At 42.2% G+C, this 25,720-nt stretch overlaps 1 protein-coding gene across 2 annotated transcripts in view; it reads left to right on the forward strand.

Moving 5' to 3' along the window:
• Positions 1-341: 341 nt before the first annotated feature.
• The window catches only part of KATNAL1 (katanin catalytic subunit A1 like 1), a 36,946-nt gene continuing 11,567 nt past the window's right edge, over positions 342-25,720 (forward strand). The window contains exons 1-6 of one of the 2 annotated variants that reach the window (XM_030962741.1): positions 342-405; positions 1,730-1,853; positions 9,135-9,310; positions 16,606-16,766; positions 18,702-18,870; positions 25,478-25,602. In XM_030962741.1, coding sequence (XP_030818601.1) covers positions 9,149-9,310; positions 16,606-16,766; positions 18,702-18,870; positions 25,478-25,602 — 617 coding nt within the window. In that variant the 5' untranslated portion in view covers positions 342-405; positions 1,730-1,853; positions 9,135-9,148. The remainder of the gene's footprint in view (positions 406-1,729; positions 1,854-9,134; positions 9,311-16,605; positions 16,767-18,701; positions 18,871-25,477; positions 25,603-25,720) is intronic. The other variant, XM_030962751.1, reaches the window with a different exon arrangement.

Consider the following 25,720-nt stretch of genomic DNA (forward strand, 5'->3'; position numbering starts at 1 on the left):
CCGGCCGGGCCCCGCGCCGCTCCACCTCCCGCAGCGAGCGGGCCGCTCTCCGCCCGGGATGCTCAGCGCGGAGCCCTGCCCAGGGCTGCTAAATGCCGGCTAGGCGGCGGCGCCCGCAGCCATCGCCGGCGGTGCCGCGGCGTTTTCCTTTCCTTTAGGAAAATCCCTTTCCCCCGCCGGCAGAACTGGGCGGAGGCGCACCGGAGGCCGGAGCGGTGGTGGCGTCCCCCCCCCGCGCCCGCCGCCGCCGCCATGGCAACCGCCCGTCGCCGCGCGCGCGCACCCCCTTCCCCGCCCGCCCCCCCGCGCCTCTCCCCCCCCCGGCCCCGCTCTGACAGAGCCGCAGCGCTGCGCCCCCTCCCCGCGCCGCTCCCGCCCGCGGACACGCACCCCCGGCTCTCCCAGGTAACGGCAGGGCCCGGGAAAGGGGCAGCCCTTCACGGCGCTGCTGCCCGCGACGGGCGGCGGCGGCTTGGACCCCGCCACACCGAGAGAGGCGGCGGGGATGGGGGGGAAACCAGCGGTAGAGGCTGGAGGAGGGCGGGGGTGCCCCCCATCTCCCGCGGAGCGTGCCGGGAAGTGTAGTCCGCGCCCCCCCGCCGGGCGCTGGGGGCTGCCGGGAGAAGCGGCGGGAGGGAACTACAGCCCCCAGCGCTCTCGGCTGATGGGGGGGAGAGATGGGTGCTGCGGAGGGGAGCCCTGTGGGGACGGGAGGCTCCCTCTGAACGAGAGCGCTGAAGCGGCTCTGCCCGCGGAACAGCGAGAGAGAGAAGCCCCTGTGCCGCTGCCGGGGCGGGAGGGGCTGGAGGGAGGGGCGGTGCGGCAGGGCCGGCTGGGAGGGTGGGCGCAGGGGCGGTGCGGCTGCAGAGGGGCGGTGCGGGGCAGGGGAGTGAATGGGGGGTGAGTGCGGGAGAAACGCGGGTGGGTGCCTGCCGTGAGGGGAGGATGGGCTGGGGGCGTCTGGATGCCTGTGGGGGAGAGAAAGAATACAATGAAAGGGGCGCATGGGAGGATGGATGGATGGATGGATGGATGGATGGATGGATGGATGGATGGATGGATGGATGGATGGATGGATGGATGGATGGATGGGGAGAGATGTGCTGGAGGAGGAATGGTGGAGCAGATGGTCGGAGAGCTGTGCAGGAGGCCGAGCAGCCCGGAGGCTGGGAAAGGGTACCAAGGAGGCAATGGTCGGAGGGAGCTCTCGAAAGTTTCCCCAACCAGTTTGTGTTTACAATTTCCAGTTTCACGTCTCCTACCACGCTTGGGCTCTGTTGAGCTTGTTGCCCTGGGTGGTCTGGACACAGTGTTTTCTTTTTAAAAATTATTCTGCTACATTTCTATGTTTTTCCCTGAAAAATTCTGTCATGATGTCAGCATTTGTCCCTTTTCTCTCTCCATTTCCTCTCCTGACAGTTCTAGTGTTATTCTTTATCTTGTGTTCTGTGACAGTCATGAGCGGGAATAAAATTACAGTTTTGCTATATATCATACTTAAAATACACGTGTTTATGATCAGTATATAAGGGGGTCTCATTTTTTCTTCCTGTATCTTAAAAGCATCAAGTGCATTAGTACTCCCTTGTATATGAATATTGAATGTCTATTCCTACTACAGTTTCACATTTCACAGAGATGGGTTTCTTTCCAATGAATGCTTGATTGCAGTTGCAGATTGTTGAGCAGTTTCTTTTTTCTTCCTTTCCCCCCCCCACCCCTCTGTCAGCTATATCCTAGACAAGCTTCAGCTTCTTGCAGCTCCTGGTACTTGCCACACTGCAGAAGGGGACATTGCAGCTGCAAAGTGCTTCCAGGGAGCCTGGCTGTTGGAGATTTGGGCTTTTGAGCAGGTAATGGGGAGAAATAGTTCCTGCCCTGACCTAATCCCAATCAAAAGACTGTGAAATAAATGGAATACAAAAAAAAAATGATAGGCCTTTATCTGGTTTTCTGTGTAATTAATTAAAAAAAGAAAAAAAAGCTGATTCTTCTGGGGATGAACTGAGAAATCTGAAGACTTGGTGTCTGTAGCACTAACAGCAATATGCATATAAATGTATATTTTAAGAAATGTATGCTATTCTATTTAAGTAATACATATCCTTAGTCCTAAAGAGCCAATTCTTTGAAATTCAGAGTGGCGTTCAAGAGCTGGAAAAGTATTCAGCCCAAAATTCTGACCTTATGAGTCAGGGTTATAAACACCTGTGTGAGTGTATTAAACTTCCAACTATTCATGGAAAGCTTATCTGGGATGTAGCTTGCCTCAACTGAAATGGAGCAGCAGCAGCACAGCACTCCACTCTTTGTGGAGCTGGCTGTGGTCTGGTACGGGGGGAACACGGGAGTGCTGTATCCAGGGCCAGGTGCAGGAGCAGCTTCACTGCCTTTCTTGGCACAGAGCCCAACCTAAGAAACGTTCTGAACCCGACCTGGCTCTGTGCAGACCCATCTTAGGAACCTTTGGTGGCATGTTTGCTCTACCAGAAGTGCTTGCACACATGATATGCAGAGAAGCAAGTGGCTCCACAAAGGACCAGAAGGATTATTGACTTGAGACAGGTTCCACTTTGTTGACCTCCAGACAGGCCCTACAGAATCCTTCAGGTCTCTGGGCCCTGCATCCTGTCAGGGGAGGGGTTTGACTGATCATGGGCCTGGGTTTGATTTGTTACTAATGCCAGAAGCCCTGGAGGCTGTGCTGGAGAGGAGAGAGAGGTGTGCAGCCAGCCTGGGTCCAGCAGAGCTAAGATGGAGCAGAAGCTGGTGAGCCTGTCACTGCTTGACCCCTGTGTGTATGGAGTCACACTCCCCAGAGTGCCCCACAGCATTTGTTTTAGCTCTTTTTTGCTACCCAGCCTTGCTAATGAACACCTCGTTACCCCAAGGAATGGTGATGGGGCCATATGGATGTGTCTGAAACTGGTGTATGAGGTGCTTGGAGAAGGATATGGTTCACACTCAGTTTTAGCAATGGCACAGCCGTCTCTGATTCTCTTTTCTGCTTCTTCAGAGAACTGTACTTCAAAGGCTCTGCATTATGGCTATTTCATTCTCCAGGAGGCTTTCTGTTTGGTTCACCAAACTAATGAAATCTCTAATTTAAATTTCTAAATTAATCTTTAATTAAAACTCTGGCTACCTATTTAGTGTTTTCTTATGAGTTTACTTTTAACTTGTGGTGAATGTATTTACTTCATCTGAAGATTTTTTTCACTTGCACTCAAAGTAATTCTCTGTTTCAAGTTAAGAATGCACACAAAAATAGTTTGAGGCCTGCATGCATGCTTCGTCTCCTTCCCACTTCCATACACATTTCCCCATTAACTCCACGTCTGCTATTGCAAAACAGTTTCAATGCAAGAGGCCAAAAACCAGTTAGCAGAAAGCAGTTGACTGAATTAAAAGATCCCTTGGTGCTGGGTTTCCTGGACCATGGTATATGTGTGTGTGTGTGTGTTTTATCTGATGTCTGCTGCTGCCGTTGTAGCCAGCCTTGTCACTGCTAATGCACACAGCAAAAAGAAAAAAACAGCACTGGCATAACACATTTCTCATCTTTGATTCATTTACACGTAGTTTAAATTCAAATCTGCTGGAACTGATCCATGTCTTTACTTATAGATATGTTTTTAACAGGAGTTGTGATCCTGTGAAGTCATGATTGTTAGTTTTCACACCAGTCCATGGGACTACAGCTGCATGTTCAAACAAAGCCATGTTAACAGGGAAAGAAGGATTTAGCTGTGGAACTTGGCAAGCCTTTTGTTTGTTTGTTTTTCATCTGACAATAATCAGTTAAAATGTTGTTTTTGTCATGCAAACGTAATGTCTGCAGCATCAGCAATTGCTTCTGAACAGGGACAGACTGTTATTGGCAATGAAGATCAGTTGTTCTGCATCCAACACCAAAATGAGAGATAATCTTTATAATAAAGCAGGAAAGACTTATTTAATTTATTTTAATTATTGCATTTTAAATATCTTAATCTTAAAAATCAAATAAAATGTATCGAGCATGTAAAAAAATATAATCTGTATTTCTGTCAGAAATAGAATTCTGTAGGCTTGTAGTAGGAGTCATGTCACGCAGGGAAAACTACTTTTTTTGTTCCTCTGCCAATATTCCATGTTTATGCTTTCTCAGGTAAAGCATTGTTACATGTCTCTGTTTTAACAATTTCTAAGTTTGAAGAGAAGACTAAAAATCAGATCATTGTGCTATTTTAAGTGAAGACATAATTGAGCGAGAGAGAGCTGTTTGAAACACTGGTCAAAGTTGGCTTACAAAACCAATATGGCTGTAACTTAAGAGGGGCAGGTTTCAATTAACTGTAACGAAAAACTTCCAAGCAGTATAAGGAATTTGAGAAAAAAACAACTTCAGTTTATGACTTAGACTCTGATAATGGAACTGGTTGCACGTGAAAAGTATATAAATCCAAAAATCAAAACCTCTTAACAATGGACTTCTCTTCCTTGCTTTGCTCTCTGTGGCAATTGACCTGTTCTGGGATTGTGCAGTGGCAGAAAGTCATCCTGGCCCTGCCTTGTAGAAGTGGAAAATGTACAGTCATACCTCAGTCATATGCACTGTGTTCAGAAGATGGTGCCTAACAGTGTGACTCTCTGTCTTGTGACATTAGTTGTAACTCTTACATTGCATCCCGAAATGCAATGCCCAACATCACGCACGACTGATTTACAGAAAATGAGAAACAGGGTTAGTAACCAATCTTCATCAGCGTATGTCCAGACCTTTCCAGATGTTCAGCTGTCCAGTCAGCAGTACTGCAGGGCTGCCATGATGTGAGAGCATATGTCCAGCTTCTCAGGAAGCTGTGGAATGTTTTTGTTTTACCTGGATAAAATTTTGATCAGAGAAAGACACATGTCCAGGAAAATCCACGCATGGTATAGCCCTCTCAGTGGGGAATTAACATCTGATTTGGAGAAAAGTCTGATTAGTAGGTATTAAATAAGGCTTGATGTGAGTATTGAAACAATGAGAATAAAGCAAAAGTGTCTAACAGCTCATTTAATGAGAGCCTTCATCCTGTGCAAGAGTCAAGGGCTTGTGGAGAATGGGATGCAGTGGTGTCACTGGTTGTGTCAAAACACATGCATAAAAAAGACATTAAGATAGCAGATGCCTTCCATTTTGACACTTGCAGAGTGAATGTTTGGGATCAAGCAAGAGGAAAAGCCCTGCTGCAGACCCCCTCTACAGGGGAGAGCATTTTCTGCCTCTGGTAACACTGTGATGAGATAGCGCTGAGAGAGCTGGTTTGAAGAGGGCCTGTTCTGAATCCATTCCCACTGGTGTTGCACACAAATTTGGAACAGTGTGCCAGGCTGTCCTCCTTTACCTGTTGTCCACATAGTCACTGTATCTGCCCATGGATGTGTTTGTGTGTATAATGCTTTGATGTTAAAGTAGAGACTGTCTTTTGGATCTTGGTCAATTGTGCATTGCTTTACTTCTTGGAGAAAAATTCTTTTCTGACCCTAGATAGGGATCAGCTCAGCTTATGCTCCAAAGAATAGAGATTAATATCCCCTGTGACCTTTTATCCTGGCTGCTGCAGGGTTTTTAACAAGTGGGTTTAAGACCCCATGTGTGGCAGCTACGCTGGCATGAATGTCTCTTCTTGTCAATGATCCGTGAACTGCGGAATCTCCAAGGATATCTTGACTTGCAGTGGAGTTGTTACGGTCTAGTGCAGGGGAGAACCACACAATGGTAGAAGGAAAAGCTGGTGTCACAAGTAGGGTGTAAGTTGTTCTAAATATACTTGACAACGGTTGTCCCTGGCTGTATATTTACTTAAAAGATGTGGCTGTGGTATGGTAGGAAAATTAAATATCTAAACAAAGCTCCAGATAACAAACAACAAAATGCTTTATTTATGATTTCTGTATTTCTGGTTCCTTGGATGTCTCTGATGTTGTATGAACTCTATAATACAATGTAGAATAGATAATAAAGAGTGAGTACATAGCATGAAAAGGTCCTCACCTAGTTGTAGTTACTTCTCCCTCCCTCTCCATCCCTGACATTGAAGAATGGGATGATAAGAAAGCAACGCAGGAAATAATTCCTTCCAAAAAATAATTTTTCATTGATTTTGGATTTATTTGTTTTGATTTGCTTTGGATATTCTGAAGTAACATTACCTTCACTGGTGTGCATAGGAGGCTTGTAGTTTGTTTAAACCATTTTTAGCATTAGTTTTAAATAGCAGTAGAATCTCAGAGAACTGCCTGGGATTCCAGGAAAGCACTGGTTTAGGACTGAGACCTATAGCTGCTGTTTCAAATAAAACTCAGGTACATGGGTGACACTACATTCACCTTTTCAAGCAATATGACATCTTTGATATCTAGGGTAGGTTATGAGTGAAAACTGAAGTTCCTGAATCCACAGGAAAGATCTAGGGGCTTTTGTCAGCCTAGTTCTGGAGGCAGTGACCACTCAGGAGGTACACAGGTATACATCCATCCACCAGCCTCCCTCCATGCTCCAAGTTTCAGTGCTGTCAGTGTTCTATAAGCCCTTCAGTGTGACACACCAGGCATCAAGCTCATGCATAAGCTTTGGCATCACAAGCATGAGGCTAGAGGCCTCCATACTCTTGGTAGCTGGAGGAAATGGGAGAGTCTTTTTTGGTTTGCTCCTGCAATTTTAAAACTGTGTACATTTTTCTGCTTCCTGCCTCTCATTTTCCTTGTCCTGAAGTGGGCACATGTTTGCATGGCTCCTATGGCTTGCCTCCTGCCTGTGGATTGACCCAGCTCCCACCACAGACAGAGATGAGGAGGTTGTCTCCTCTGGTGAGCAGGGGACTCTTCTGGAATTAAGGGGAGTTGGTTGTGATTATCAGTCCTTTTAAGGCAAAAGAGAGTTAAATATGCCCAGAGGGTGGGAACTAGCTGTAATAAGGAGCAATGAGAGGTTGTAAAGCAAGTATGTGTTCTGTTAATAGATTTCTAGGAATTGAATTCAGCAGTTCCTTAAAAATGTTTTATTTACTCACTCTCTTTCACTACAAATGTGGAAAACCTCCAGAGATTTGAGGAATGTTTTTCTTAATGGTGACAGGCTGGTTGTGAAGCAGATCCCGACCTGGATGTGTTTGAAGACCGTTCAATAGCTTGTGCCCCACATGGTGTTCTGTTCATTTATAAGATGGCTGATGAAATTTGAATGGGTTATAAACTATCTTCAGTTCCTATCATTTTATGCATTTCCTGTGCAATGTGGGTGACATCACTTTTTTTTCCTATTAGTGACTACCTTCTGTATTTAAAAATTTAATGATCTTAGTTGCTGCTAATCCACATGTTGGTAATTATGTATCCTGCCTATGTCAGGAAACAAAATTAGGGTTGTCACCCTTTCCACCTTAGATTTTCTCCTGCGCCGTAGTTTACAACAGCCAGCAGGAATACTGTGCAAGCTGAAATGTGCAGCACAGCATGAGGACAAGTAGAGCCCAGTAAGTCCTGCTGTGCTTGGTGGAGTGTCAGCTGCGGAGTAGCAGCATGTTCTTGCTCTCAAAGTCATCAGCCACATGCAAGCTGTGTGACCTGTGGGGTTAAGTGAGGGTGGCAGTTTCCATGGCTTTGTTGCAGGGAGCAGGAGTGATGAGGTGGTGGAGCAGACCTGGTGTGCAACTCTAGGCGGCAGTTAGGACCATCAGTGTGGCACCCCTGGGAGGTGCAGCATGTGTTTGCTCAGGGCAGAATGAATTTCATGTGAATGGTTGTTTAACTTGTCGGGGGTTTGAATTTTGCTAACCACAAGGGAATACAAAAGCATAAGACACATCCTCCTTAATGCCATCTTGCTCTTGTCTTGTCTGTTTATAAAACATACTAACATTTTTATAACCCACTAGGGTGTAAAAGGTTGCTTCTGCCTGTTCTGGCTTCTGTCTGCTACCACCTGTTCCTTCTGTGTGTACTCCTGTAGCATGGGCTGTTTTCAGTTGTGTAGTCTGAATTGTGTTTGTATCCCTCCTTCCCTGTTTCTTCTTCACCTCCTTGGTTTTGCCAAACCCTTGATACAACTAGTGGACCATGCTCCAGAGCTGACTTCCTCCCTCTTGCTCAGTGCAACTCTGCATTGCATAGCTATGAATTGCAATTTTTATTTTTAATTTCCAGAGGTTTGTATCTCAGGGTGTCAGGGATCCCACACATACTGGGAGAACAAGGGAAAGGAACTGATGCTCTTTTTCTCTGGTGGGGACCTAAAATTTGGGTCACATGAGATTCAGATAAAAGGGCAGGCACTGCTTCCATCCCAAACCTTAAATACAAACCTAGCTGTACAATACAGCTTAATTCTGAATGTCTGGGCTATTGCTTTCTTGACAGGTTACTGGGAAAAGCTGGGTTATGGGTTTGCCTTAAAGTCATGCTGCAATTTGAGGACTAGGAGGACTAGAGGACTCTGGGAATCACTGTTCTAAGGAATGTTAAATTTGGATTGCTAACTGTCATAAATCCTGAAGTGACATGTTAAATTTAATGAAAAAATTCAAGTCAGCATGTGGATGTTGGAGTACTTTGAAAGAATATTTAAACAGAATGAGGCTCTCAACTTCATCTATAGTAGAGCAGTCATTCAACCATATCATAATCTCATTAGGGTGAGGGCTCTTGAAAGTGTGAAGTGCAGACATCCCTGATGCTGGTTGGCACATTTAGGCATGTATGTAATATAACAGAATAAAAAGCAATTTAATGCCTCGTGTGATTTGTGATTCACAGCTGATGGCTGCTAATACATTGTGGTGATCTACAAATTAAAGTTGAGTTTGTTAGTTTCAGTGTGGGAAGGGCATTTAATTTTGTTGCATTAATTTAACAGGATTGAGGCCAAAGGCAGCAAAGAAGTTGTGTTTTTAATCACTATAAAAGAGTTAAAATTCAAGATCTGAAACCTTAGGCTAGTAAAGAGATACTCCAGACATAAATGGTTGTAGAAGAGCAGGACTGCATGGGAACAGTGTTGGAAAGACACAGTTCAGCTATGAGAAAAATAACAAAACTAAAGCATCACTGTCTGAATTATTCTACAGCATGTAAAATTAATTTTTTCTGGTAATTGTGTTCTCTTTTAGATTTCTGAGTAAAGATGAATTTAGCAGAGATTTGTGATAATGCCAAAAAAGGAAGAGAATATGCACTCCTTGGGAATTATGACTCTTCTATGGTATATTACCAGGGTGTCATCCAGCAAATCCAGAGACATTGCCAGTCGATCAGAGATCCAGCAATTAAGGGCAAATGGCAACAGGTAGGGTGAAATAACATTGGCCATATTCTATTACTTGGTATTTGAAAACCACACTATGCCTCTCAAACCTTATAAGATGCAGAGAACTTACATTTAGTCATGTTGGCAACAGTTGTACAATATTTTGTTGATATTCATGGGAAATAATTTTCATTGTATATTCAAAAGGAATTCTATTGTTCTAACTGAATCAATTCTTTTGTTGTTGTCACTTAGGATGTCTGTCTAATTCCTGGTCTGTTTCTGTCTGCATACTCTCTCGGACTGCATACTTTTGAAAAAATTGAGGACTTTCTTTTCCCCTTGTATCTTTTGGCCATCTAATGTCTAGTAAACTAAAATGTGAGTGGGTGGGTTAGCATCACTAGAATTGTTGTCTGAGTAACAACTAACTGAATGACTATAGTGTACAAATTTGGATCAGGTTTCTAAATGGCAAGTCATACTCGTAGCCTGAATCTTGCACACATCCATCTCCCTGCTAGACAGAGTATTGTTGAAGCCATGGAAGTAATCTGCAGGTGAAATGTAAGAACCCCATCTATTTATTACTTTCAGTATTTAAGTCTTCCTCGCATTTTTTTGGTACAAACTGTGTTCTATAAGCATGAAAATGAGGAAAACCATATAAAGATATTTCCTAGAATAAAGAATTCATGTTGCATAAAGACTCTGTTTTGAAAGAATAATGTATCTCCTATGAAAGATACAATTTTGCAGTAGGTAGCTAAAGAGATTATTTCAGTCAGAGTTTTTCTAAATATATGTTTAAATGATATCACCTAAAAACAGAAGCAAATTTTCCTTTTTATTGCAGCAGATTATTTGTTTATGGGTTTGTGTTTGAAACTTCTGACACTAACATAGAGTATTTTGTGTACTGATAAGTACAACACTGTTAACAATCACTTTGTAGTAACTACTATTCATAGGTGTTTATCATGGAACTGTAGAAGTCTGTTTATGAAGAGCTTGTCTGCAAAGCATGTGCCTGTACATCCAGCAGAGATAGTTTTCCTGGTAATGTAGTAAGCTGGGTGTTGTGTAGGAGATACATTTAAGTGCTTGTATTCAAGCTTTTTCCCACCCCAGGACATGCTGATACAACGTATTCATGCCCAGTACATGTCCTTAGTTCCTGCCAAACTTGTAACTGATGTGAAGGTAGAGTATGAGGATTTCCTCATTCTGCTGCTGAACTACTGCATTGTCTTCCCATCTAGCATTTAGTGTTTCCTCTGATGACACTGATTCTTCCAATAAACTTTCAACAGCTCTTGTGTTGTGAAGGTCACTCAAGTCTCATATTATTGTGTGTTGTTTGAAATGCTTCAAAGCCTGTGCACCATGGAATGTGTGCTGCACGTTGGAGACAAACCTCAAGTACAAAAGGACCATTAACACAATTTCCAGATTTCCAGGGGAAGGCAGCTGTCTCTCCAGCAGAGGATCTGAAGTTGGCACCTTCTCAGAAATTATCCCCTTTAGGCAAAAGAAGGATTGCTCCTGACCATGTCACATAAATGCTTTAGAGATCCCAAATAAGATCTGCAGCAGGTGGGGTAGCCTCTGTCACCCTGTGCACTCATGTTAATTCTGAAACTTCCCAACACAGTAGTAGCAGATGAGATTTGTCAGAATACTGCTTTGCTGTTACTGGTGCCAGGCTCAGAGACAAACAGCAAAAAGTAAGAAGTGTGACTGAAAAAAATAAAAAAAAAAAGAAAGAAGAGCTTCATCCCTAGGTTATTTGCCTTCTCATTCGTTTATGGGAACAAAATGATACAGCCCAAGTGCAAACAATGCAGCCCTGGAACTACTAGTTTTTCCATACCAGAGCCTGAATATTTTGATAGAGACAGAGCTGCTTTCTTTACCCACTCTTTATAAATAATTGTTGTGCTTTCTCACTCCTTGAGACAGACTAAGAGGGAGTCTGATGATGTGGATGTTAGCACTACTTTCCAGCTCCAACAGCAGCTACATTCAAACTGTCAGTCGCAGTCAAGGAGCTGTCTTGAATGACAACCTGTTCTTAAAAAAATGTAACTGATAAGTTGGATCACAAGTAACATTCATTCACAGTATTAAAGCAATATCTAGGTATTAATTTTAGATCTTTCTCAATAAAGAGTTATGCCATACATATTATGTAAGTTTAGCAAATTTCAGGTCCTACCCACCTGGTATCAGTAATGTACAGAAGCAAAAGATTCCCATACCAGTGTGGTTCTTGCAAGTGGCTTGAGAAGCAAAGTAACCCTTAGGTCATGGTTAAGGGGATTAATGCAGTTGATTTTTACTTGAAATTCTGTCTCCTCAAGCGTATGGAACCAGCCTGTTCTTCAGGTTCTTCAGTTTCTCCATTATCTGAGGGATCTGGAGAGGATAATACCACTGGTGCCTTTTGGAAGTGGAGTTTAGCAATTACTAACACTGTATGGGTAGAGCTTTTACTCTTGAATGTCCATGTAGGTAAGTGCTCAAAGGAGAAGATTGTTACTTAAACTAGTTTTTCTCTGGGATATACTGTCTGCATACACATTCACAATCTTGAGCCTTCTGAAGGATTCTTGGGTGCTGAGTGTCAGTATGAAGCATCCCCTTCCTTTCTGTGTGTTTTGTGTGCAGCTCACTAACAGGGTTTTTGTCCTACTGATACTTCTGAGGCAGTGAACTAAGTTTTGTGTGTTTGTGGACAAGTTCCATTGTAAAACAAAAATGTTCATTTGAGGAACATCTCAAAGAATGGTTCCAGCTGTGGCTGTGCAGCTGACCAACTTACATCTCCTACATGCACCATTGTTCTTCCTGTTTGGTCCTTCTCAACAGTGGGTGCTCCATCCTGCGTAGGTACCTCATGCCTGATGGATCTGCTTTGTTGCCTTGTATATAACAGAGGATTTTCTCAGTAGTTTATTGAGCAATGTCAAAGCCCAGGTGAACCAGAAGTAGTTGGGATTTTGGGTCAGATTCCCAAATGCTCTTGATCTACCTCTCTTTGCATAGGTGTCGTTGTTTTAAAATTGCTACAGGCTGGTCTGGACAGAATGATGTTCTCTGTAAGTATTTGTTGGGCTGTATTTCATGTCACACCAAGAGACAGATTCAGCTTTGCAACTGGACATCTTGATTATGAGGATTTCTCCTGCTTGGAGCTGAACGTTAGGATGAGGAAGAATATGAACATGTTAATGTCTTCTCCTCTGAGAACAACTGACTTGTTCAGTTGTTCAGTTGTTCAGTTGATGCAATACTGCTTCTAGGAATTCCAAATTAGTGGTAACCAGGAAACAGGGATTCTGTTACTGTCTGGCACACCCTGAAGATCTTAAACAGGGCAAAAGATGCATGCTGAGAATCCACAAAGCAGAGACATGACAGCATAAGAATTCCTCTGACTTCATGGAAAATTCACAGCCATTGCTCATGATCTCTTGACTGGTTTATCTTGGGGATGTCAGGGTGACCTGGTCTTTAGACTGTCCTTGTTTTGCATCCTTGTTTTTCCCAGCTTGCACTTGGGTTGGCCAAGTGTACCTCCATTTGCATCTTCACTCCTAGGCCTCCTGAGCTCATTTGACAAAGAGAAAGTTACTTTGTTGTGCTTTGAGGTTAGGCTGACAGGTAGGAATATTAATTCATGTAAATGCAGGCTGGGATTGGAACGATACAAAATCATAAGCAACTCATCCTTGCCAAAACTAAAAGGTAGGTTTAGTCTCATGTCCACTACTGTGAACTTGTGTTGACGTTCTCCCTGTTTATTCTGAGAGAGTTTCTTGGCTGCTGCAGTGTTTTTACTAGACAGCTGGCTTGTAGGAAGGAGCGGCTTCAGTGACAGTTCAGCAGCTGCAGAATGACAGCCGAGCGTGCCCCTGGGAGATAGTGCTGGCTTACGACAAGGCCAGCGGCTGTCAAGCAAAACCTTCTGCGTGTTAGAGCCATGTGCTCAGTGTTGCACAAGAGCTGAGAGCACAAGGGCCTCCACTGGAGCTCAGGCAGGAGTTCAATGATTCCCTGAATGCTTGGAGCAGCCACCAAGGCACCCTGACTGACTATGGTCACTGGTGCAGGTGCACTGATTAGGTGCACTTTGTTCCTGCTTAAACAATAAAGGGTAAATTCTTCTTATTATTATTTCAAACACATTTTAGTCAATCTATGCTTTTGTTGTTTTTTGGTTCATGCCTGTCTCATTAACATTTAGTAGGTTACCTCGTCATTAACTAAGAAACATTCTGTGGGTAACTCATGAATAGGTGTCATTATAGGAGCTATACCCTCACTCTGTGTGATCAGACAGGGTTGCAGGATATCTGGTTTAGGGATCTTTTATTTTCACTTTTTAAAAGATCGAGCTTGTTGAATAGCTAACACTAATTGCAGGTAGTAATTTCAGGTTTGGAAAACACTTAGAGATAAACTTGATCAGTTTCTTTTCAGCAAAAGAAAAATCCCACACATTATTTGTATTTACCAAGGCACAAATACCCACGCTTATTGCAATGGGTATAGAAGTACAAGCTCTAGCATAGCAAATAAAATCTGGTGATGGAAAAAGTGTAACAGTTGCCAGGTTATGAAATACAGAGGTATTCCCTGAAATGGGTTTTGTAACTACACTAAGAACGAGTGAGCTCAATTCTTGTTCACTGTGTTTTATAGCCATATGATAGGATGTGTTTTCTGCTTGATTACTGGAAATTCTTGGGGTTGGCATGTCAAAACAAAGGGGCTATCCTGTGGGCTGAAAGGCTTTTTATTGGGCCTTCCAACATCACCCACTGCCCAGAGGAGGTGATGTGGCTGGGAGAGGCAGCTCTAGGGGCTGTACTAGAGCCTAGCTCTGGGGACCAGGCAGCTTCACCTGGTAGCTGAATCCAGCTAACATCCTGCCATGCCTAGAGAGGCCAAGCTCTTCCCTACCTTTTTTTCCCCTTCCATCTGTGCCAGCCTCTCTCCCTTCTCTGCCCCCTTTCCTTTTTTTTGTTCCTGGGATTTACCTGATCACAGGATGGTGTGCATGTGCAGCTTGCTAACCCAGCAGAAGTGTCCTTTATTTTTTTTTACCCTCCTAGGCCAATTTTTTTGCCATTTTACCAACCTGTCTTACTGTATTGAGATGCCAGAATTGAATCCAGAAGAGCAGGGGCAGTGTGGTTGGGGAGAAGTGAAGGGAGTTTTTTCTATTTGGCAGGGGTGAGCTGCTAATTGGCACACTATCTCTTGAAACTGCTTAAACACAAATAACTTAAAAGTCTTCTTCAGGCTCTCTAAAACCTGAGCTGGTGCCTCCTAAGGGATCTGACGCATAATGGTGTGTATGATGGAGGACAAGGAGACTGGGTGAGTCTAAACCAGTGATTTTTCCATTTGCATCCTTCCTAGGTTGCTCTTCAGTGGCACTATTCACTGAAAGACACCGCTCAGTCAACTTCATAATTGTGGCACAGCCTTTTTTGGCCCATGTCTGGGTTGTTTCTCAACTGCAAGGAAGTCTTTCTGCACATGTTTCATCTGAGTCAGTTTCTTTAAGGCCTCTAGGAGTTAATGGCTGGTTTTCCTTTGTGGTCCACATGCTGAGGATTCCTTGTTGGTTGATTTGCCAGGTATTGGCTAAGAAATAGGGTGTGTATTTCAGAGTTTGGTCTGCTCAGGTCAGGCTAAGAGATGGCTGGCAGACACTAGTCTGTTTTCATCTTCCAAAGCATCAAATGGTCACTTTCCCTCAGTTTTCAGATACCATCCTCTTGCTGGTCCAGTGAGGTGAATGACAGCACACTGGCTGTTAGTGCTAGAAAGTTGTTTTCCACCAATTTCTCTACATGTGTTGGAAGGCTGATAGAATGAATCCTGTCAGTACTCTTGGAGCACTTGAGTAGGAAGTGACTGTCTCTTGTGGAGTGGTACCCTGGAGGATTTATGCTGTATCATTCTTTTGGACCTCACAGCAGCTGTTTGGCTGGATTTATTTTTGGACAGGAGGGATGTGTGTGAAGACAGCTTGAAGGAACCAAGTTAGTAATCAATCACATTTGTAACTCAGCTGGAAGCTCTCACGCTGGGGAATGTGTCCACTGATTGTGTGATGAGAAAGCAAAGACAGCAAAGCAGAGCAGGAATAATCCTGCCTTAGCTGGATGTCTTGTGTCTTTGGAGACATACAGTCACCCCATCTGGAATGAGCAAGGAGGCTGCTCTGTGAAATGATCAAGATCTTCCTGTACTTAAGGCTCTTTTTGTACAGGTGTTCATAAACCTTCTGGTAAAGTAAATGCAGTGTTTTAAGATCTGTTCAGGGCCTTGGGGGTTTACCCTTCTCTTTCCCTCTGCCCATGCCAGTATCTCACTGATGACAGTCACATATATTAATGAAATCATGGTGGAAACGCTCAAGCTGGAGGGAGACTCATAAGGAGACTGATATGGAAGGAACTCATAAGGATCATTGACTCCAACTCCCTGCTCCTACCTAAAACTAAACCACATGACTAAGAGCATTGTCTAGACACTCCTTGAACTCTGGCAGACTTGGTTCCATGAGTATTTTACTGGGGAGCTTGTTCCAGTGACTGACCACCCACTCAGTGAAGAACCTAATGTCCAATCTGAACTTGCCCTGGTGCAGCTTTATTCCATCTCTGGTCCCCAGGGAGAGGAGATCAGCAGCTCCTTCTCTGCTGCCTGCCTTGAGGAAGTTGTAGACCACTGTGAGGTCACTCCTCAGCTTTCTTTTCTCCAAGCTGAACAAGCCAAGTGACCTCAGCTGCTCCTCATAAGTCTTGCCCTTGCCCTTTCACCATCTTAGTTGCTCTCCTTTGGACACACTCTAATGTTGTGCTCCTTGCAGGGTTCATTTTGTAATATTATATTTTAATGATTTGGCCAGTTTTATAACTAGAACAGATCTTTTATGCCAAAACAGTAGCACATTACTGCAAATCTGCCAAGAGCACCCTTACTAGTATGAGAGTATGTGTGCATACATGTCAACATGCACACACATCAATCCAAGCATCAGCACATGTTACGGAAGAGTGATCACTGTATTAGTAATCCTGTCTGGCTGGGACATTAACAAGCAGGAAAATTAAGTCAACAGAGATTCAATTGCTTATGCTGCTGTTAAAGGTCTGTTATCATCCTGATAGGTCTGGGGTTTGTGAATAGGAAGTCTTCTGAGTCCCTGCCTTTGAGGTTAGCGTATGTTCTTGAGATACTTTCTACGTTTGTTTGGTTCTTTTTAAAGTTTGAATTGTAACAATTTTTAAATTACATACGTACTTCTCAAGGTCCGACAAGAATTAGTTGAAGAATATGAACAAGTTAAGAGCATTGTCAACACTTTAGAGAGTTTTAAAATGGACAGACCTCCAGATATCTCTGTATCCTGTCAAGATGAGCCTTTCAGAGATCCAGCTGTTTGGCCTCCTCCTGTTCCAGCTGAACACAGGTAAGGAGAGGCTCAAGCAGAGTGGGTGGAATAAAGGTGGGTCACCATAATTTTATATTTGTCTTTGAATGCTTCTGTAACATGAAAATCACATTTAATTTACACATTTATTACATTTAATTTAGTCACTTGTAATAAGGAGTAAATATAATTCATTGAGAAAAAAGTATTTAAACTACAGTCAGATTTATTTCTGACATTCTAAAGAGTGTCACTCCTTTATTCTGGTGGGAGTAACTAATTGCCTGGAACTAGAATTTGCTGCAGAGGTAAGTGGGCTTTTGGTGACATGTTCTCATGTGCAAGGAGAAAACTTTTCCATTTCAGTTTATTTGAGCAAAAGAATTAATTGATGACTGAGAATTCTGTAAGGAGCTGGAACTGAAGGATCTTGAAGGTCATGGTGGTTAGAAATCACTCTCTAGCTACAGATAATTCAACCTGTGTTTAATCCATTGGTTAGTTTAATTGCTAAACATGTTCTGTTACATATGGTATATCTCTTCTGTAATAACCATATTTAAGGTAACTTCAGTTAGCTAATAGATTTCTTAAAATAGATGCTTGTGCACTTTCTGAAATTCCTATTTTCAACCTAACAGAGCTGGTTGGAAACAGATTCAGTTTACAGACAAAAATAGCATGCCAATAGTGTTTTAACATAAGAGCACAGAATTTTAATGTTTGTATACTTCACATAAACAAAGGAGCAAAGTAAAATGAGAGATCTCAGTTAACAGAAAGAAATGCCAAGTTTATTTATAACTTTCTGTGCTTTATGATTATCAAAAAGATCTTTGTTTTTAAAAAAAAAACCCAACCTAAGAATATAAGTGTAATATTATATTAATGCTGATTACTTTTGTGAGTGGTTGAAATAACTCAGATTTTCTGTGGTAATGTTATGTAAAGTTCAAGATGTATTTATTCTTATATTTTCCTTAGTGGTAAAGCCCCAACAGTTCATCTGCTTCTTTTAAGCTGAAATTTAAATCTTGTGGAAATAATTTAGGAAACTTAGGCACTGTTCTCTGCTGTTAAGTTTAAAGAAAATGCATGAAAAGCAAAATGTTGGATTGTATCCAGCAATGTATTTAAGAATGTGCTTAATTTAAAGCATATTCCAGGAAAATGTTTTTGGAGTTAACAAATTTTGAGTTACTCAAAACAGGAATCAGTACAAGATTCAATAGTGGACATGTATTAAATTTGGGTGGCATTCCTGGCTGTTTATTGTAGTTCTGTATTTCAAATTCAATCCCTGGAGAAAAATGACAATGACTTCTTGTCTTAAAACCAAATTCTTTCTCCTCATTCTACTGCTGAGTACTCTTTGACATTGTGGATGATGCACACAAATATAGGTGATTGCAGTTCGGCTCTGTTTTATTTTGCTTTCAAGGCAATTTTTATGTTTTGACATTTTCACACAGGGGAATGAAGCCAGAGGTAGGCGGATTATTTAAAATCCTCCCTGTTTTGTTTTGGGACTTGTCAAAGATTTTAGCCACCTTTTTTTTATGCCTCTATTTTAAAAATCTTTATTTTACCAGGAATGTCATCTATTTTTTGTAGAATTTGTGCATGTGAATGTAGCCTAATATAATCTCTCGGTTTGGAGTCAGAGGAATATTTGATTTGACGACTTTTGCTAAATTGTTTCCTCTTTTGTTACATGGGTGTTGGTTTGTTGTAAGACTGATTGGGAGTACTGATCTGATAATGTTGTTAATTTTTTCTGTCGTGTTTTTTCTTCTTACTTTGGGTATCAGACAGATCCAGGAATGTGGTTTTGGATTTGTAGATACAGGGAAATAAGGCTTAGGGTCTTGGCAGCTTTAGTAATAATGCACTAAGGCAAATTAGAATCTGTCCTTAATGTTGCTCTTTTTTTCGCTGTTTTTAGCATGTTTTTGTTGTGGTTGCTGTTGTTAGGGCTCCACCTCAGATAAAGCGTCCCAACAGAGATGGAAAATCTTTGAAGAAAGACTCCCCAGGGCTGCAGCCACGGGGGCCTGCGGGCAGAGCACACCTGGTGTCCAAGGGAGAGAAATCTTCCGGCAGCCGCGAAAGAGAATCCAGAGCCAGGGGAAGGGATGACAAGGTAAGAAGTGGGAAAGAACTTGGCAGGGAGCTGTTGTGGTGCAGCAGGTGGCAAAGGGAAGCACTCTTAGTCATTTAATACAGATAATAAAATTCACAATAATCACTTGTGGGAAAACTTAGTGCTTTCTTTTTCCCCACGATCAAAGCATGTATAGTGGTGATATTTATTAATAATTACACCAAATTAAGAAAAGTTCTGTCATGTTTGCTCTGCCTTGGTGTAACATTTTTTTGAGGAAGGGAAGCATAGTGTCCTGTTGCTGGGGGTTTTGTATGCTTTGAGTGAAGACCATGGGCTTGTCTCTAATCTCTAAGTGTCATTCAGGCATGAAGTCCCTTCTTCTCCTTTTCCCTCATGTTTGGTGGTTTGTTTTTTTTTTTTGGTTTTTTTTTTCCTTAAAGGAATCCAATACAGGACTTTTGTAAAGATATTAATGTAAAAAGTGCAAAAATGAGATCAGTGCCCTTACCTAGACTTGAAGCTCCATTATGAATGGAGTTCCACAGTACCATTGCCTCTGCCATACCATAGTATAATTTAGGCATGCCTAGGAGTTCAGAACAGTTCCATAAATGCATTGATGGTAGGTAAATCTGTGCCAAATTATTTGAGGTTACATATTTGAAAATAATATGAGGGAGAAGTATTAAAACCAAACTGTAAGCAACATTCATTTTCTCTGGTTTATGAAAGGGGTTTTGTATTTATTATAGTGTTTAGAAAGAAGCTTCTTGGAACTGTTTTGTTTTAAAAGTAAAAGCAATGAATTAAATTAGACTAATTTGGAGATACTTTCTTCTGAAGATCCATGAAAAGGAAGCAGTGCTGAAGTGAAAGAAAAGGAGAAACAGTGATTCAGTATAAAGTGGTGATGTCAAAAACAGGACTGTTTTGTGGCTGGAAAAATGTCAATGTGCAAATCGCTGTTTCTGAGACACTTGTGTTTTTAAATTTAACTGTGGAGCTAGTGCCAGGAACCCAAGGACTCTGTGGTGTTAATTATACAAGCTGAGACTGTTCTGAAGTGGCATTAATTTCCTGACAGACAAAGATACAAGACATGCCTTCCTATGGGGGCACACAGTATTGTACAAATCTTGAGAGATGAATTTAGGCCAGTTTTCTTCCAAAATTTGGTTAGTTCCTTTGTGACCTTTCTATTGCACTTCTTGACAGCTTAGGAACAACTCAAAGATACACTTTTTCATCATAAATTGTTTTCTGATACACAGGAAAACTATTAAGTAATCCTAGCCCTTATGACAATCAGAAGGTAGGGCCAAGCACATTTTCAGCAGTGCCACTGAGTGACTGTACAGATCAAGCATTTTAGAAATCTCTCTACCCTGAATCAGTAAGATTTAAAATAACAAGTGTGCCTCCTGCAAGCTATAAAAATCTCGTGAAGATCTGTGAAATTATTGAAAGATTTCCTAGCTATATGGGGAATTGGAGTCATGGTGTGTGACAGGTTCACCAGATGTGCTTGTGTAAGGCAGCCTTCAAAGTCTTAGCTCTAATGAGGGTGAACTCTGCTCTCCAAGCTTTCCGGTGATGAGCATTATAGGGCTTTACTATAAGGAGCCTACAACAACATGACTTGTATAATACTTGTCTCTGGGAATAATGTGATTAGCAGTACTACTGCTGTGAGGTGCAGGAAAAGTCATGGAGGTGTTCCATTTAATATGGTACATTTTAAACACTGCTCTTACCCAAATAAATTGGTCACTAGGTGGCAGAAGGAAAATATGTCTACTCCTCAAAAAATTCCAGTACATGTGCTCTTGTATTCCCCTTTGTCTATCTCCTGGGTGGTTATTCTAGTTCCTTTGTCTGGGATATGTGACTGAAAATCACCCCAGGTGACAAACTCACATGTGCTATATAATGGTTCTTGTAAGGGATCCATGATTTGCCTTTGAGAAAGATTTTGAATGAAAGAGGAAATAGCCAGGTGTGGGAAGTGGAAGAAGTTAATGCAACTTCCTATATTTTGCACATAGTCATGAAAATAGGTTTACCTTTCAGTTTTATCCTTTCTTAGTTTACAAGCATTTGTTCTTCAGTTTCTGAGTTTGAATCATCAAGCAGCTTTGCTCTGTAGATTGCTATGTCAAATCAAAGAGATTTGGTAACTCAACATGTTCAATTAAAAATAAAGGGCAAACCTGAAGCTTTAAATTAAGTAACCAGGTATCTTTTCTCCTACTAAATGTTTCAGCTCTGTAGTTTTTGGGTTTGGGTGCTAGGATAGTACTACTTAGAACATGTAATGAACTATGCATTTCCTAAGATGTTTCATAAGATGTTTGCATTCCTAAGACTGCAGTGTAATAGGTTGCATGCTGTCCTGCCTATAATGTCACAATGTAACGCATGGTTTTTTTTCAAGGTAAATGTAAGTTTAGTACATATATTTTAGAAATGCTCTGCCTCACTTGAAACAAATGCCATCTTTCAATGTTTTTCCTCTCTAGACCATAACATCTTTTCATTCTGACAGTAACCATCTTGGAATAGGTAATTTTAACCTAACTATGCCAATAAAATTACATTTTTTAGTGCTATATAAATAATTTTGAACTAAACCCACCAGATTGTGTCTATCCACTAAATCCTTATGTTTCTTTTTTTTTCCTAAAATACTGCTTTCAAGTTTTGTTTTTCCTTCTTAGTTCCATTGGAAATTATTAGGCTTGTTCGCAGAGTACCTTCTGCTGAAGCATTACCAAGAGTTTTAGCTTCTGTTTAATATTTCAGTTTAAAGAGGCAGCATGAATGCTACCAGTATGTCTTTTAGAAAGTGCATAATACCATATCTAAGTAGTGGAACATTTTTTTAGGAGTGATCTTTAGATTATTTTAGCCTGTCAGTGGATAAAGACAGTAAACATTATGAAGGATATGAAACAGCCAAGGGCTGCACACCCATATGAGTGACGTGAATATTACCATCAGTGAAGGTATGACTTAAGAAATGAAATTATTTTTGATTGATTATCCTCCTGTGTATCACCAACCGTGACATGAGATGAGATGAAATTTAGGTGAAAGCACAGACCTCCATGCGTTGGGACTGGAAGCCTGCATAATCACTATCTGACAACACCGAAAGAACTGTTGGGTGAAATTGCGGAGCTGGGAGCACGTTTTTACAGTAAAATTTACTTAGTCTGATGCTGTCTCATGTGAATGGTGAGTTGTGTTGACAATGCCTCTATTGAGAAGGGGAAAGGAAAAGCGATCCAGGCAACCAGAGTTGTTAATTGTTATATGTTTTACAACAAATTTACAGTGGATGAAAAGTGAAAAGCTGAAGACTTGGAACTAATTGAAAAGTGGAATAGAGTGAAATATGGTTTCTTAAGCAAAGGGGTTTCATCTGCCGGGATTTCTTTAGAGTTCTAGTTAATGTCTTATAGAAAGAAATCAATCTACCCAGATACCACATGGGAAGCAATTTGTTAATCTAGTATGTGGTGTAGAGGAATTTTAAAGTGGGATTAGGCAGCAAGGGGAACGTAAACAAGCAGCACTGAAAGGAGAAGTGGCAGTCAACTGGCAAATAATTTTTGAGTTTTGTTTTGTATGTAAATTAATATTTTTGTGCCAATTTAACTTGCCACAAAAAAGAGGCATACACTGACTGAATTTGCTCATGACACCAAGTTGGGAAGCACCATCACCACAAAAGGTAAATGAGGCTGTTGCACAGGAAGAATTGGATGACTCTGTGTTTGAATCATGGAAATGGGATAATGTTTAGAGGTGCGGAGCAGCAGGCTGTGTTCTTTGAAACTGTAACAAGAATTTCTTCTAGAAGCTGGGAGCTCAGCAGAGGAGAAGATGGATTTGGATGTATCAGCAGAAACTGGATCAGGCTGAACTTCCATTTGGCACATTACTTTTTCCTGGTGGTGATGGGAAGGGCTGGCTGTGGCGTGAGGCACAATCAGGTGCCACCTTTGGCTTTGGCAGGGAGGGGTGGAGACTGCATGTGATTTGGCACCTGTGTGCAGTGGGAAGAACCTGCAGGAAGGCAAGGTGTCTTCAGAGTCCAATTCTGGCCATTACAGCCCTCAGGGTTATTCTATGTGATTAATCTGCTGAGATTGCCTTAAAGGGGGGGAAGTATGATAATGCTATGGATACAAATGTAAACAAAATCCCAGTAAACAAAATCCCAGGTTGTTGAGGTGTTACCAGCCAAGGGAAGAGATACCTGTGCCATTATAGGGGGATCTGCTGAGAAAACAGCTGGAGAGCTGGAGTATTTTGTGTACAATCACACTCAAGAAAGATATGTTAACATTAGGAGGGAGAGAAAAAAAAAAAAGCATTGCAAAGTGAATGGGTAATTATGTTCAGCTTATGTTCCAAAAGGAGACTTAGTTTGGTAAATGAAAGGAGAGCACAAGCCTGATGCAAGTGAATCAGTGTGGTGGACGCACCAAGGAATGAACTACTGAAACTTAGTACAAGTATTGCAGAAATTTAGTACAAGAGTAGAAATAACATCAATTTTGGAAACAAGATTTTTGTTTCAGTGTGTTAGTGCAGGTCTAATAGCTCTCCCTGATGGAAAGGACAGCTGATTTCTAAATGTTTAAGACAGATATTGGTTGCCTGAAATTATGAGATGGGATTGCCAAGGGTGGGAGTAGATCTGTTGCATACCTTCTTAGAGAGAAGCCATCACAGCAACTTTATTTAAAGCTATAATACCCGAAGAGATGACTGGAAAAATTATGCTTACTCCTGCTGCCTAGTTTCAGGTGACATTTTAAAAAAATCATTATTTCTAGTCTATGCTCACTTATCTGCTGACTGAGAATTGCAGTTGGACCAATTTGGGACCAGCATTAAGAATCTTATTACTTGTGAAAACTACAACTACTTTAAATCTTGGTTTAATTATGGAACTGGGGGTAAAAAAAAGAAGAAAAAAAAAAAAGAATAACTCAGTGTCACTGCAGTGACAATCGAGGTGATGCTGAGAGCACGTCTGCCCGCTGGCCGCCCTTCTCCATCGTTCCGCTGGCGAGACGTTCCGCAGGAGCAGGAGAAGCAGCGGTTCCGGGCACAGCACGTCCCGCGGGATCGGGGCCGTGCTGCCGCCCCGCGGCCGCGCCGGGGCTGCCGGCCCCTCCCGGCCCCGGGCCTTCCTTCCCCCTTTCATTTCTGGATTTCTGTTCCGCTCCGCTGGGCCGAGCTGCGCCGTCTGCCCCCGGGCTCGGGGGCTCTCGGGGCCGCCCGTACCCCAGCCGCCCTCTCTGCTCCTGCTCTTCAACTCCTGCCTTAACCCGGTTTCACTCAGGAAAAAACAAAACCCAACCGCAACAAGATAAACCAATTGTTCTGTGATGTGCAGAAAATTTTTCTACTAGGAATGCCAGTCCATTGCGGAACAAGAGGAGTATGTAGCAGACAGCAAATACCTTTCATTTCATTGTCCTGTTTTCTTGTTCTATTTTTTTAATGGTTACATTTGGATTCCATTTTATCTCTCCTTAAATCTTGAAAACTGCACAGGGTGTCTTTTCGCCGTTTCCTTTTTACACCAGACCACTACATTTTTTACACCAGCTTTCTGCTTAAACACAACTCTGAGCTTCGTTTCCATTGCAAAAAGCTGAGTTAGGAGTACCAAACAACATAAGAGTTCGCTTGGAAGCAAGAAATAAAAGTAGTAGGAAGATAAACTACTCCCTCGCAAGTCGTCGTGGGCAAACGGCAACTGGGAGGGGTTTAATCGCTGTCTTTTTGTTTTTCCACTGCGCGGTTATTTGTGTGTCTCCAGCTGCCTCTCAACCCGCCTTCGTCTAGGATGCTTTTGTCCAGCCAGCTGGGATTCTTTAACTTGCTGCTGATAGTGTTTAGAAGCTGAGTTAAGAGTCCTAAAGTAGCTCCCTGCTCAGCCCCCTCCGTTAAACCAGCGCAGCTGCTTTTGAGGCACCCTGAATGGTGGGAGGGGAAGCGATTTCCTTCAGAACTGAGAGAGGAGGAGCGTGAGCCCTGATGTTTCAAAGGGAAAATGTTACTTCACCCCCATGAGCTGAACGGCGCTTTGGAAGTATTAACCAGAAGCTCTGGGCCATTTGGGGCAGAGTGTGGCTTGATCACTGATGTAGCATTGGTGTGCTGCAAAAATTATTGAAACCTGGGTGTCTTTGGAGCTTCTTTAGGGTTTTTGGTGCAGCCCTTAAATAAATACAACCTTTGAAAAGCATTTTAATTGTTTATGAAGCTGGCGTGCAAATGAGAGGCGAGACGTGGATAGTTTGTAGTTGAGGGAAGCAGATATTGCAGGGCAGGAAGGCTTTAATGAAACAAGGGGAGAGAATCTTGGTTTTCCTCATCAAAGACAATGCGTGTGACAGCTTCCCTGTTCCTTTTTGGTGATGATAGTGTCAGATGTTTACTTCTGACAGGTAGGATTTCAAGTGTAGCATCTTCAATATTTGCTTTGGATGCTCTGGTGTTCCGCTAGTCATGAACCAGCCACCTATGTGAGGCTGTTCCTGCATTCGTGCCTTTGCTTTGCCAGGAAGTGTGTCAGTTGTGTAACATTCTTATGGGTCTGTATGATTTTCACTTCTAGGGAAAGAAAATACCCCAGGAATTTGGTGATGGGGAAATTCCAAAATTTGATGGAGCAGGTTACGACAAAGACCTGATCGAAGCTCTTGAAAGAGACATTGTGTCAAGGAATCCAAGCATTCATTGGTATGAGGATTTTCTCAATTCAAGTGTTTTTGCTAGTGTGAGAAAGGAGAGAAATTACCCATCTTCAAACTCCTAAAACAGGGAGACAAGATAATCTTCTACAGACAGGCAAAAATGA

The sequence above is a fragment of the Camarhynchus parvulus genome, chromosome 1, assembly GCF_901933205.1.
Source record: "Camarhynchus parvulus chromosome 1, STF_HiC, whole genome shotgun sequence".
Taxonomy (NCBI): Eukaryota; Metazoa; Chordata; class Aves; order Passeriformes; family Thraupidae; genus Camarhynchus; species Camarhynchus parvulus.